At 56.1% G+C, this 13,490-nt stretch overlaps 4 protein-coding genes across 4 annotated transcripts; 2 read left to right on the forward strand and 2 right to left on the reverse strand.

Moving 5' to 3' along the window:
* Nucleotides 1–170: 170 nt before the first annotated feature.
* DICSQDRAFT_48632 (uncharacterized protein) lies at nt 171–1,249 on the reverse strand (the record flags this gene model as incomplete). The annotated part of the gene is made up of 5 exons (XM_007360914.1): nt 171–333; nt 428–552; nt 671–840; nt 941–1,055; nt 1,178–1,249. 5 exons carry the CDS (start codon nt 1,247–1,249, stop codon nt 171–173), a joined length of 645 nt encoding a protein of 214 aa, XP_007360976.1.
* A 961-nt stretch (nt 1,250–2,210) lies between these two features.
* Nucleotides 2,211–4,005, forward strand: DICSQDRAFT_151801 (3-hydroxyisobutyrate dehydrogenase; the record flags this gene model as incomplete). The annotated part of the gene is made up of 3 exons (XM_007360915.1): nt 2,211–2,464; nt 2,549–3,155; nt 3,221–4,005. The coding sequence occupies 3 exons, from the start codon at nt 2,211–2,213 to the stop codon at nt 3,383–3,385; spliced, it is 1,026 nt and encodes a 341-aa protein (XP_007360977.1). The 3' UTR covers nt 3,386–4,005.
* DICSQDRAFT_49924 (uncharacterized protein) lies at nt 3,986–5,942 on the forward strand (the record flags this gene model as incomplete). Its single annotated transcript, XM_007360916.1, has 11 exons — nt 3,986–4,016; nt 4,089–4,162; nt 4,250–4,293; nt 4,367–4,443; nt 4,503–4,600; nt 4,696–4,901; nt 4,985–5,043; nt 5,106–5,169; nt 5,221–5,437; nt 5,496–5,600; nt 5,670–5,942. The coding sequence occupies 11 exons, from the start codon at nt 3,986–3,988 to the stop codon at nt 5,940–5,942; spliced, it is 1,248 nt and encodes a 415-aa protein (XP_007360978.1).
* Nucleotides 5,943–6,552: 610 nt separating this feature from the next.
* Nucleotides 6,553–12,153, reverse strand: DICSQDRAFT_48498 (Sec7-domain-containing protein; the record flags this gene model as incomplete). The annotated part of the gene is made up of 19 exons (XM_007360917.1): nt 6,553–6,789; nt 6,910–7,298; nt 7,352–7,455; nt 7,509–7,882; nt 7,937–8,054; nt 8,111–8,332; nt 8,382–8,677; nt 8,737–9,146; nt 9,201–9,315; nt 9,376–9,453; nt 9,520–9,605; nt 9,661–9,778; nt 9,829–10,107; nt 10,170–10,190; nt 10,239–10,355; nt 10,405–11,036; nt 11,100–11,396; nt 11,453–11,812; nt 11,871–12,153. The coding sequence occupies 19 exons, from the start codon at nt 12,151–12,153 to the stop codon at nt 6,553–6,555; spliced, it is 4,536 nt and encodes a 1,511-aa protein (XP_007360979.1).
* Nucleotides 12,154–13,490: the final 1,337 nt, after the last annotated feature.

Here is a 13,490-nt window from a genome sequence, read left to right on the forward strand (position 1 = left end):
TCGCAAGACCGCATCTTACAATAACCGTGCCAAGACATTGACATGCAGTGACTCGTGCGTGTTACGACCTTAACTAGAATAATTGCATCTTCGACGTCCTGTATTGATAAGCAGAAGGCGTTCGAATAAGATATTGAGTTGGGTCAGAAGCCGGAGAAGCCTGAAGGAACTCACCGGACTCGGACCAAGACGGCTGCAAGCAACACGATTGGGCTAATTGTGAACGCCAGCAAACGAACGAAGAAACCGCTGGCATTATTCGACCAGTTCGACCAAGCCCCCCCGAGGTGGGTCACAAGCAGCAACAGCGGGAAGAGGATGTACCCGGACAGCCTGTCACAGCGATCGGTGGTTGACGATTATGCGTAATTCGCCGGGTGAGCGGAGGCCCGTAAGTCCTTGAGATATCGGTCGAAGGGCGACATACCTGTGGTACTTCCAGACCAGTTTCGCCTTTGGAGTGCCTCCAAACAGACGTCCGCCAAACCAAACACTTCCTCCTCCCAACACGATCTGCAATACAAGCCAGGCTACAGAGATAATCCCGATTGTCTGGCAGAGGCCTAACGTCAGTTCACGGAGAAACGCTTCGCCTCATCTCAAATGCAACAGCATCTAGACCGTTGACTGCGATATTACGGGCCGGGTGCCACAGAATCATATGACTCACACCATGCCATGAGATAAAGTGCGGGGCGTCGTTCACATATTTGCGCCAGACGATCGCGAAGGTACCCAAAGCCATCGCCGGAAAGCCGAGGGCCAACATCGCCAATTGGTGCCTCGTCAGCCCAGCAGCCTTCGTTCTGGCTTGGGAAGTGGGCTGCAGAGTCAATATACCTGCGTAAAAGGGCGCCGCTAGTGAGTTGATACACGCGTCCATGGTTTCGCTTGATGGGGGGCATGTTGGGTGGGTGAATTGTTCGGCATGATGACCCACCATAAGTAAATATCGCAATTGCCAAGCTCTGCAGTGTCGGATGGAAAAAGAACAACCCTTGCGATTTCGAATTGTTGCTGGAAATCGTGATACCCCATGTCGCCACCAAGGACACCTAAGGGCATCGCGTTTGAGACAATCCTACCCCGATCGAGTCCACGGTACTCACTGCTACTGATATCTATTGTACAGATCCGTGAGCACTCGTGGATCGAGACGAGCAGTAGAGGAACGTACGTATGCAGCCCACTCAGCAATTTTGTCCCCTGGCCTTCCCTCTGGCTTGAGGAACTGCTCGTCGTAACCCATGTCGTCGGCAGTGTTTAACGGAGTGAGGGGCGTGTCTGCGTCCACGTTGAGCGGCTCTTCTTCCGGCTCGGAGTATTGAGCGCCTGGGGCGGTCGTCGAGGAAATGATAGGCGGCATAGTCCTCGAGCTGGTCTTATAAGTGAGGGCGGGGAGTGTATGTATACGTGGGGAACCCGCCAGTCGCCGGTGGAAGCTCAGTATAGAAGATGGGCAACGTGTCAGAACATGGTTTGGCAGACTAGTGGACTCGTAGGAATATGGCGATTAGGAGCTGTGAACGTCTAAGCATTACACATCTCAGGGCGGTAGAGGCTGCGGGAAGAGCGATGGCCGATGTGAACGGCTCCCTTGGCGTCTCACCCTGCAGCAGAGCCACGATCCCACGCTCAGCCCGATCCGGCTCCCGGACAACCATTGGCTGCGAACCTCTGTACTCAATCGCTAGGGGCAGTAGTCTCGAGTCTCGTTTGAGAAGCGCTGGATTGCAGAGGAGAACCCTGGCGTCGGGAATCGTGGGCACTTGCATTGTTCAGTAGTTTGGAGATCATAGGCATTTGTTGGATAAATGACAGGCCGCACTATGCACCTGGCGGAAAGATCTCCCTGGCTTCACCACGCTTGCCTACATTAATGAGCATAGGTGATGCACAGCCTGTGGTAACAGCCTTCTCTTTGGTTACACCTGCATCCGCGAGCCGTCTACCAAGGCAAGAACATGCATTGAAGTCGAGCGCTTCTGCTACCCAATGCGGAAGCGGCACTGTCCACGCGGGGTCCTGATCAGAGATCACGGAGATTGCCCGACAGACTCACGTGGGAAGACCCCAGGCGTTTCCCCGCGGGGCTGGACGCGCCGACGCGACGGAACTCTCGAGTATAATTACATACGACAGCAGTACTTGCTCGGTCCATCTCTTCCACCACCACCGTCTTCTCTGCTACGGTACGGGTGCCATTCACGATGCGGCCGACGACACGGCTCCTCCAGATTGCCGGGAACGGCGCACACAGGAACAAGAGCATCAGCTTCATAGGCCTGGGACGCATGGGGTCCGAGATGGCGTACAACCTCTTCTCGCGCAAGCTCGTCGAGAGCCATGGGGCGGCGCGGTTCGTCGTGTGCGATGCGCGCGAGGCGACTTCGGCCGCCTTCGCGCACAACTTCGCGCAGCAATTCCCCGGAGTGCGTGTAGAAATCGCTACCACCCCTGCAGAGTACGTCCGCCCCGCCATATATGCACACGCGTAGCTCGCGACTGACTACTAGTGCGATCTCGCTCCTCCGCCACATCGTCTCAGAGCGCTGCTTGCTTCGAGCACAGTCGTCACCATGTTGCCCTCTTCACCTCACGTCCGCAACGTCTACAGCGAGGAGGACGGCATCATTCCCGCCCTGCGTTCCTTGCCGCCCGAGGCCGTCCGCTCGACCCTCTGTATCGACTCCACGACGCTCGACGTCGAAGTCGCGCGCAGCGTCGCCGCCGCCGTGCAGACCACAGGCGCTTCCATTGTCGACGCCCCCGTATCGGGCGGCGTCGCCGGAGCCAAGGCGGGCACGCTGAGCTTCCTCGTCGGCGGCCCAGAGGAGGCCTACAGGCGAGCGCACCCCTTCCTCCTGCACATGGGCCAGCGGATCATCTATTGCGGAGAGTCGGGCGCGGGCCTCGTCGCGAAGATCTGCAACAACCTCATCCTCGGGGTGCAGCAGATCGTGGTCGCCGAGGGGATGCTGCTCGGCCAGAAGCTGGGCCTGGACCCGAAGGTGCTCGCGAGCGTCGTGAACAGCTCGACGGGCGCGTGCTGGTCGTCGTCCGTGAACAACCCCGTTCCCGGAGCGCTGCCGGACAAGTCTCCTCCCTGCGAGCGCGATTACGAGGGCGGATTCGCCACGAGTCTGATGTTGAAGGTGCGTTTGGGACGTTCGACCGTGTCGCGGTATTGACCTGGACCCTTGCAATCCGTTGCGCGTAGGACATGGGCCTTGCGACCGATCTCGCTGTCTCCACCGGGACCCCACTGCCGCTGGGCAAGAAGGCAGAGAAGATCTATGCGGATGTAGTTAGTGAAGATCCGGAGCTATCGAACAAAGACTTCTCGTCGGTGTATCGATATTTGAGATCCGCATACCCGAAGTAGCTGTATCTGCTTCAGATCGGTATCCCTGGATACTGCCGTTGCGAGGACGTCCGCAGTTTCCCCCCCCATGTACAAGTATCAGTACGTTTCGGGCGAGGAAGATTTCCCGAACAAGAGAAAACACTGAAACCACGTACCTATGTCGCACTCGGGCCGCCGTCCGTCGGGCGTTTGGCAGAGAGAGAGCCCGGGAGTGATCGCGTCTGCAGCCAGGGGCGTGTGCGATGAAACAGAAATCACTGTACATAAAGAACTGGCGCGGTCGCGCGCACCGTCATAACTTTTCCCTAGCACTCCCCCTCGCAGCGGTGTCGGCTAGTCGTCGAGTAGCGTCCGCGTGAGGTGATCTGGGCCAAAGATCTGGGCTGCCTGTTCGGGAAGGACCACAGCCTGGCAGTCGGTTACGGCGGAAGAGGAGACAGCAGCTACTTAGTGATAGGCCGGGACGGCCACGGACAAATTCACATCATTCACGCCTCCTCGCTCTAAATCGCCCTTGATCAACAGGCCCGTCTTCTTCTTTGCCCGTCCGCCTTGTCCTCCTCTCCGTTATCCGACTCCTCCTCCCCTACCTTCGCCCCGCTCCTGCTACTGCTCACGATGTCAAAGAAGCCGAACGCGATCATCTTCGGTGCGCCGTCCTTTGCCCGCTCTTTCTGCAGCTGCTGATCGAGGGCGCGCGATGTCCGCTCGCTTTCTGCAGGCGGGCTCAACACCTGCTCGCGCACTCTCGCCACTCTCCTCGTCCCGCCCGACGGCGGCGAAAGACTCGTCGAAGTGAGCATTTATGTCCCGCTAACCGCCCCGGCCTCTTGCGCGATGAGATGATGGCGGTCGACTGAGCATCTCTTCCCTCTCTCATAGAATCTCCGGATCGTGGACAAGTACTCCGTCGCGCCTGCCACAACGTAAGGATTCGCTCGCTCGCCGAGTCTGTTGTGGAGGATGCCGGGTGCTCAGACCGCCTTGACCTTGACCTAGGTATCTCGGTTCTGTCTTCCCCCAGGTCCTCAAACAGCCCAACGTCGAGTACCGCCAGGCGAATCTCACCGTTGCGGGTACGTCCGTCCGTCGTCGCTGTCGCAGCCCCCTCCTGATCTGCGTCTGCACCGCGTAGCGACCGTTGCCGCGGCCTTCGATCCACCGGCAGGGCAGGACCCGTACGATTACGTCTTTGACTTCACGGGCGAGATTGGCTGGGACAGGCCAGAAGGGGTGAGTGCTATAAGCGTCGCACGCGATCGAGTGCACTCGAGGCCCTCCGGACGTCTGTTAACCTCGTGTCGCCCCGGACGCGGACGTCTGCCCAGATCCAAGTCGGCCACACGTTCAAGATCGCTCGGCAGATAGGCCTCGAGGCGGCAAAGCGGCAGGTGAAGGCGTACGTCCGTATACAGCACCCGTTCTACAATTGCAAGGAGAGCGGAAACCACGACGAGAAGGCGGAGGTGAAGCCCGAGGGTGTGGTCGGCACTTGGTGGCATGAGACCCTGCGGGCGTTGGGCGCAATCGAGGAGTGAGTGTTTCTTCTATCGCTCCGTGCTTTACTCCGGTTATCCACGATGAGACGCTGAGCATCGATGCTCGACCGTTTCCTAGCCTCAATCTTGTCATCATCCGGACAGCCCTTCCATACGGCCCTTATATCAACTATCTCGGTATGATCGTTTTCGCTCGACGGGTCCTCGCATTGACGCTCAGACTGTCCGTCATCGCCCAGCTGTGATCCCTTTCATCGCTGTCGCAGCGTGCTATGGCCATCTGCATCAGCCCATGAAGGCGCTGTAAGTGCTGCCATGAGGATTGGCCCGAGCGTCTGCTGACCGCCCTATCAGAAACTCGCCCGGCAAGTACCCGTCACATACCGTGCACGTCGAAGACATTGCGGGTGCGATGTGGGCAGCTGCGGAGTGGATGGCGAAGACGGGGCGAAAAGAGGGGGATGCGCTTGCGGGCGAGGAGATCGTGTTCAAGAACGAGAAGAGCAAGGCGAGCGAGGTGGAGGGCGTGGTCGCGCCGACACAGAAGGTGGTCGCGCCGCTGTTCAACATCGTGAGTGCCATTGCCAGTCGGGGTCGTGGGCGGAGCGGATGAGTGACGGGGCCTGCAGGAGGACGAGTCGAAGGTGACGCTGGTCGAGCTCGGGAACGTCATCGCGTCCTTCTTCGGCACCACCTTCGACTTCCATAACTTTGTGACGAACATGGCTGCAAAGGTGCGTGATCCGTCCATGCCAGCTCTTCACACCCCGCTTCCCGCATTTGGCTCACCCGCCCACCGCCAGCTCCGCCTCGAGGACATGATCGAGGACATCAACGAGGTCCACGTTAGCACCTGGACAGAGATGATCACCTCCTCGAATCCCCCCATCCCCAACACCCAGTTCTCGTCCTACATGGACCTCTCCGCCCTCAAGAAGCACGTCGTCGCCTTCAACGCCGACAAGATCAAGGAGGTCATCGGCTACAAGCTCAACTGGCCCCAGTTCAACCACGACGCCATCCGCGACATGGTCGACAAGCTCAAGGCCGAGCACAGCTGGCCAAACAACTCGTAACGCGCTCCCCGCTGATCCCGCTCCTGCTCGCTGAACTCGCACTGTCGATCGGTCGCGTCCGCGCGTTGCTTTCTCACGGACGGAAGGTGAATGTGTGTCCTGTCCCCGCGTCTCTCCTCCTAATGATGTTATGAATGAGTTATGTGCTACGGATCTCGCTCTGTACCTCTCACTATCACCACTAACTACTGCCACGTACTTCCCCACTGTCATCGTTACTCTTTGTCCATCTATAGCTCATGTTTTTTGCTCGTTACCACGCCCCATCCCCCCATACCCGTACCACCCGTCGCGCTCGAATCCGTCTTCTGCTCTCCAGCGCACTAATGCTCTTCGCATAATGCTCAATTGCTTGCTATACAATCCATCACCCACGCATTGTCATCACTACTTGTCACCATAACTCCGCGAAGCCTTCTCACACTGATCCGAGCGCAATGCGCTATGTGTGATTACACCACAACATCCGCCTTACGTCTTGCGTCAAGGCTGCTCGTGCGGGTCGAAAGGCGTACGAGAGAGCGTAATAAACAGGGCAGAACGGCTTAAATATACATATGCAACGAAAGCTACATAAAGTCCCAGGCCTACACCACGTCCCCCGTACGTGTTATGAACTGGGAGCAGATGCCGAGGAAGCAGGGACCCCGGCAGATTTTGGCGGCGGCGCGGGGACGATCTCGTCCAAGAACCCGGGCAGGAACCGCTCGACGCGCTCGTGGGTCGCGGCCCACAGCGCAACCTGGCGCTCGCCCCGATCGTCTTCGGGCGTGCTTGGTGGCACGAGGAGGCCGGTGGCGTTCATCACGAGCAGCACGTTCTTCAGCGACTCGGGCACGGCTTCGTACTAGAGACGAACGCAGTTAGCCTTCACGTATTCGCCCTATGAAGCGTAGCGCAGCACGCTGGGCAAGCGGTGCCCGCGCGCAACGCATTCACGAGGCAGGGAGACGCGTCACCGACGTACCAGCTGATCCCGGCGATCGACGTGCATGAGCCGATCGAGCAGGTCGAGGACCTGTATCCAGAGCACTCGGATGTCGGCCGTCTGGCCTTCGCGCGCTTCGAACTGCATGAAGGCCTTGCAGAGCAGCGCGGACGCCCGGAGTCGTGTTTCGGGCATGCCCATCGGATCGCGCATGAACACCTGCTGTTTGAGAAGCTCGTCCAGGAGGGGGAAGATGACGCGGTTGAAGACTTCCTCTATCTGATTGTGGTTGCCTTCGTCTAGAGGTAGGTGCGGGCCGAGTAGGATGCGCTGGAGGTGGACCAGAGCCGTGTGCCTTATTTCCCGCGATGTGTTTGAGGACTGGCGCGCCAGGGACGAGAGGACCGGTAGGCTGAACTGGCGCCAGACTGTGAAGGTGTTAGGACAAGTATAGATAGATATGAAACGTTCGGACCCTCACTGAGTGTCCTCTGCAGACCTGACGTCTCAGCGAAACGCGCCCAACACTTCTTGAGGTCGGCGATCATGTCTACTGCCTTGCGCCCTCGCTCGACAATAGGAGAGCTAAGAAAATCAGGTTAGGCTCCACTACTTAGCGAGCGAAACCAGGCACTGACTTCGCTGCTGTCAACGCTTGTGTTCGCCGTCCTTGCTGTTGAGCATCCACGGCAATTCCGGCCACGGTCGCAAACTCGTCCAGAGCGTTGACGAGACCCGTGAAGTTGTCTGGGGTGACAGAGTCCTGAGGGCCATCGCCCACCAGAGCAGCCAAGATGTCGAAAGACTGTCTGGACGCTTCCGGATGTGAAATCGTAGAGCGCAAGAGAGCGAAGACGACATTCCACTCCGTTTGGGAGTGCACAATCTCTCTGTGCTGCTGAAGAATGTGAGTCAAGCCCGCCACGACTTGCTCCGCAACGGCGCTGGCGACGCTAGGTGGTAACCTCGCTAGAAGATCAAAGGACAGGTATATTTGGTCGCGCAGGGTATGCTGCCCGGGTGATCAGCCAATGAACTCCGTTCGGAACAACCGCTCAATTCTTACTCGTTCAGCGAGGATGAGGCATAGCCTCAGAAGCGCGACTACTGCGCGCTCGATGAGCAGGATACTGTACTGTGTGGGCGTTGAAAGGAGAGCAGAGAGATGCTCGAAGACAATAGGCCTACCATGATGTCAGTAATCTGAAGTCACAAACCACAACTCGACAGATTCACGTACCAGACTTCTTCGATGTACTGTGGTGTTTGACGTGCGATGCTGACCATGGTTTCCAGCAGGAAGACAGAGGCCGGATCATACGGCAGCGCAAACTGACCCCCTTGCGCGGCAGCCGCCGCCGCCGCTTCGTCCGACTCGAGCTTCAGCTTCGCCACTGTTCGCTCGTGTGCAAGCGCCTCCAAAGCACGAATTGCCGCGACTAGAGCTTCTGGCTCCAGTTGCCTTTCGTGACTATGAGTATCCATACTATAATGATAATGCAACTACTCACATGATCTGGGAGTATAGCTCGTCCAGGCGGCACGTTGAGATACAATCAATCGTGCAGAGCGTGTTCTCGATATCCGCATCTGTGGCATCCGGAACCAGTGCATCCGTGCTGGACGCATAAGGTGTCATCAGATATGAGGACAAAGCGGAAAGGAGACCGTCCGATCTCGGTACTGCTCTGGCCGGTTGACTGCGACGAAGGGGAATGACGGATGATCCGCTAAGGAAGTCCTCCATCTGAAGCATGCGAGGCGGCAGAAGCGAATGCAAGAAGAGCGTTTGGAACATTTCGAAAATCTATTCGAAAGGATGAGGCCGATATGTCTCACTGTACAGAACATCGATGTGACGCTTACCTGCGTCCAGCCTTCTCGCAGCGCGTTTGCATTGCCGTTGACGATGTTGAACAATACAACAGCTGCAAGCTGACCCTTGAAGTTGGTTCCGAACTTGACGGACAGAGAGGATACGGTGGTCGATTGACCGTCAACATCCACCACCGGATAGTTGGGCACCTGTGACGGCTGAGACTCGGACAACAGCGAAGTCGCCTGGGAAAGCGAGATGACAACGTAGTCGAAGACGTCGGGCATATCAAAGTGCCGTGCCAGAGTAGCACATTGGCGGAAGCCGGCAATAGCCTTTTCGATGATGTAGTCGTCCTCGAAGGTGATGAAGGCGTAGGCAATTGCAGAGACTACCAGCCTCCATACGGCCTTGAACATGTCAGCGTCGAATATGGCACTGTTGCAGGTCAAGAAGTCGCCTGGAAATCCATGAACGTGAGTAGTAAGAAGATAGACTTTCTGAGGGCACATACCAGCTTGTCGCGTGCGGGCCAATAGCTCTTTCCAAGCATACTCAAAGCCAAGCTGTCCGGTATGTTCCTCCGGCATGACAATCTCTCTCTTTCGGATCGATTCATAGATGTTCGACTGCAGCATTGCCTTTTGTCACCACAGGGCTTCGAGGGATAAAAGAAGAAGCCTTCATACCAAGAACTCCGGTGTGAAGTCAGCGCCCTCGTTGACACCCTTGAGATTGCGTTTGTAATCCTCTAGGGTCATTCGTTTCTGTTCACCAAGTCAGCCACCAGATTCATGCTGAACGGAAATGCCAATGAAAACGCAAAAGCTCACCCTAATCTGTGGGCTATGTTGATCGGTGTTCAACATGATGATCGAGAATGCCAGGACGTAAACAGCATCCTGCGATTTGATCTCATCTTGCTTGAGAATAAGCACCAGAATGAGCAGAACAGATACAGCGATGCGACATACCAGGTTCGGCAGCGAAGTAGATCTCAGCGAACGTCTCTGTAATACGACTGATCTGCTGCGCCTCCCCAGGTAAGCGGAACGTTTCGAGCATCTCTCTCAATGCTTCCGCGACAGATTTCTAGTGGTCTCTCAGTCCCATGTATTCAATGAAACCGATAACATACGTACGCCTTTGAAATCCATGAGACTCAAGAAAGCTTTGAGCACCTCGATGTTGTCTGGCTTTGAGATGAAGTCGCCGAGCAAACGCTTGTCAATGCGAGCGGAGCTCTTCAGGAACTTTGCCAGGCTCAGCGGTTTGGGTTCATTAGGATCAGCGTAGATGAGCTTGTTCTCTTCCAGGAACGCCAGTCCAGTCTTGGGCTTGGTATTGAACTTTGCGGTCCCCGTCAAGATGAGCTTCTTCTTCGACTTCGTGAGCTGTAACTGCTCAGGAGGAGGGAAGCTCTAAGGACGACACCACTGCGAGTTAATGACTGCGGCCTTGAAGGGAGAAAAGAAGTTCCTACACGGGGCCAAGTCTCACTTGCCTGAGTGACGATCAGTGATGAGCAGCGAAGCTATGTAGATGTACATACACCTTCAGCCCGAGTAGCCATGCGCCCAACAAAGGCGAGGATGAGATCCAAGCAAAGATACTGCGCATTATGTTGTTGATTGTCCGGCCCTCCGAGGCCCTGAGATGGGTAGATGCCCTGCGGTTATCTCAGTCTCTCGGTATCTCATCCACAATGACTGCACTACCTTGGCACAGAACTCGATGAGCCGCTCAAACATGTTCTCACAGTTCATGTCGCAGTCGTAGTTGGTGTACAGGTCCACCATGAAGCTAGGATGCCGGGAAATCTGACAGAGGGTCTCCAGTAACAGCTCACGGGTGTCTCCACGAGCAGGAGGGACCAGGATACGAGGCGTAGCAGGGGTTTTCTCCGAATCGTCTTCCGGAGGCGCGAGTAGAGGGGTTCCAGGAGCAGGACTACTACCTCTTGAGTTGGCCGACAAAGCCTTCTGGTTCAATGTCAGGTTCTTTGGGGGAGGGAGAGGAGTCAGCCTGTCGATGGTGAACGCAAGGAAGAGTTCCTGTTGCAGCTTGAGCTTTGGTCGCATAGTCTCGAACATGGTGGCAATCGCGCGTAGGGAAGTCTGGAGTACAGCAGGATGGTCCGAACGCGCAAGCTGGAAGAGGTATTTGCAGCCATGGTCCAGAATGAGAGCGGAGAGGGAGGGATATGCGCATATACGAGAGCCAGTTGCCTCTAGCGCGACGTTCAGGGTTCGCAAGGCGGTCAAGCGGGTCGAGTCAGTATGGGCCTGGTCGTTAGGGTCTAGAATATTGATGAGGACACGTAGGAGCTCGAGAATTGAAGGAAGACCATCTGAAACCAGGTACGTTCAGTTCACATCGCTCAGACCAATCCCGAAGTACCTACATGGTAGACGAGGTTGGCTCGGGGTTTCCGGTGGTTGTTCCTGTGCATGCGGTGATGAAGACACCTCTGCTACTTGCACCTCGCCGTTCTCCTGGGATGGCGCGTCTTGTTCAGCAGATGAATCAGGTTCCTGTGCTTGCGGCGCCGGCCCCGAGGTCGACACGCTCATCTTCACCTCCCCGCTCTCCAAATCGCCTGTGTCATCGAGCTTCTGCTCCTCTGCTTCTGGGTTCAACTCATGCAGTCGAGCAAACACGGCCCTTACGAGCTGATGCAGAGTCTCTTCCGCTGACCTTCGGAGGACCTCTGGTGAAACCATATATCAACATTTGTAGCCCTGCGCAGGGCGGCACTAGACCCACCGCTCAGTCGCATCTGACATGAAGTAGTTAGGACGGTCTCCAGCATCTCGCAGATCTCGATATCTCCCAGCGTCCGCCCTGCATCCCCGCACATCGCGTCGTTAATTACGGTCATGATCTTGAGCAGCACGACCTCGTCTCCAGAGGAGTCGCTCGCCTCGAATTTGCAACTTGATAGGGCACTGCTAAGCTCAGAAAGAGCGCTTGGAAGCGAAAATGCTGTAGGGTAAAACAGGCCGCACAGGAAGAAGTTATGGAGGGCAGTCAGTGCCGCGGATGTAATAGGTCCAGTAGACAGTGGTGAGCGGATGATGGCGAGGAACGGGGAAAGGAGCGTGCTGAGAGGTAACGAGTGTATGTCTAGTCATGCCGCGATCATGAGTCGTGGCTCGCGCTGCAGTTCATCGGTTGAGCGTACCTTCGATGTCCTTCACAAGCCGTTTGAGATCCTGGAAGCCTGCCATTAGCTCTTGCTCCGTACTTCCATGTCCCGACGCGTGCGTATTGGGAGAGCTCTTGGATACTCTCAATCCTAGACTGCTAGCCAGTGTAGAATCGCGTAGAGTGTACGACGGCGTCGAGAGGGCCCATCGGGAGTTCTTGCGCATCACAGAAGTGACCGAGAGGATCTCCGAGAGGAGAATGTGTTTGGGAGATACCGAGACGACAGTCGCCGTGCTCGTGGAGCTAGTGGGCTCCATGTTGGACAGTCGGCGGACGAGGGCGAGTGTTTAAAGGAGATGGAAAGGGCTTAGCCGCTGGAGGATGTGTGCACCGTGCAAGACGTGTCGCTTGTTGCAGCCACTTGCGTACCGGGGCAGAGCGCTTGTCGAACGCGGCAGGCGGGCCGCTACAGCCGGTTTCAGCTCGCTTGTCGAGAGCGCCGCGCCGCATCTCACGCATTTGCCTGTTTTCCCCTCCTAAGCGCCCCCAAAGGAACTTCGGACGACGATATCTCCTCGACAGCTCAATGTAACCACTTCATTCTTGCGTATTCCGGCTCAGGATTACGACGCGCAGTGCACGGTATTGTAATGAAGTTGCGCCAACTCGACGTCACCAACTTCTGGGCATTCCCGCTCTCCCAGCTCCATACTCGACTCGGACAGCGTTGTTGGCTGAATGGTATGGCGTACTCTCCCGGAAATTGTCGGAATGGTGAAGACAAGACGCTACCGAGGGCTCTGTGTCAAAAGGCGGAGTGTCCAGCGACAATCACGTCCACCATAGGGGGTGGCAGCCCTCTTGGGCCAGCTCAAAGTCCTCGTCGGGGAGCACCAGACACCATGACCTTGCGAGCAACCCGCACCCCCACAACCCCCGCGGCCTTGCAAGGCACTAGGGGCCATGCAGTCACTGTTGAGTAGGAGGGAGGAACAGACGAGGTGGGTAGATTGGAGCTGCAAAGGAGAGCTTGTAGAACACTACAATTGGCAACCGGCACAATTACATGGGTTTGTAGGCTTACAGTGGACATATGTGACATGTTTCATAGCAAAGATGTGTTGGATTTGACGATATACGACAGAGTGGTATACTAGGCATGCGCCAGAACCCTTCGCAGAATGGAGAAAACGTACATCATGGACCTCTTCTGCACCATATGCCCTCCGTGACATCCGCCAATGGCTTCCAGTGAGCCCTCCAGGTATCTCCATGATAAACTCGGGGCTGTGAAGACAAAGATTAGATCCGACTAGAGTCGAAGCAAGATCTTCAGTCAGTAAGGAAAGACTATATTGCAGCAACGAACTGTACCTAGAGTCGAAGCAAGACTACAAAGGTTAAGTAAGTAACTACAAGTTAGAGGTAGGTGTAACGAAGTACTCACTCTTCAGTCAGTAAGGAAAGACTGAAGAGGGAGGACGAAATCTGAAGTCCTTATATACTACAGAGAAGTGTCCATGACTAATCGAAGAGTGGTTAGTCACATGTTCCATAGTGCGATGAATAATACAACAAAGAAAGAAATTGCGACATATACGCACCATAGGATGAGTAAGAGATGAGTAAGGCATAGACCTGTCTAGACCGTTCT

This window comes from Dichomitus squalens (assembly GCF_000275845.1).
Source record: "Dichomitus squalens LYAD-421 SS1 unplaced genomic scaffold DICSQscaffold_2, whole genome shotgun sequence".
Taxonomy (NCBI): Eukaryota; Fungi; Basidiomycota; class Agaricomycetes; order Polyporales; family Polyporaceae; genus Dichomitus; species Dichomitus squalens.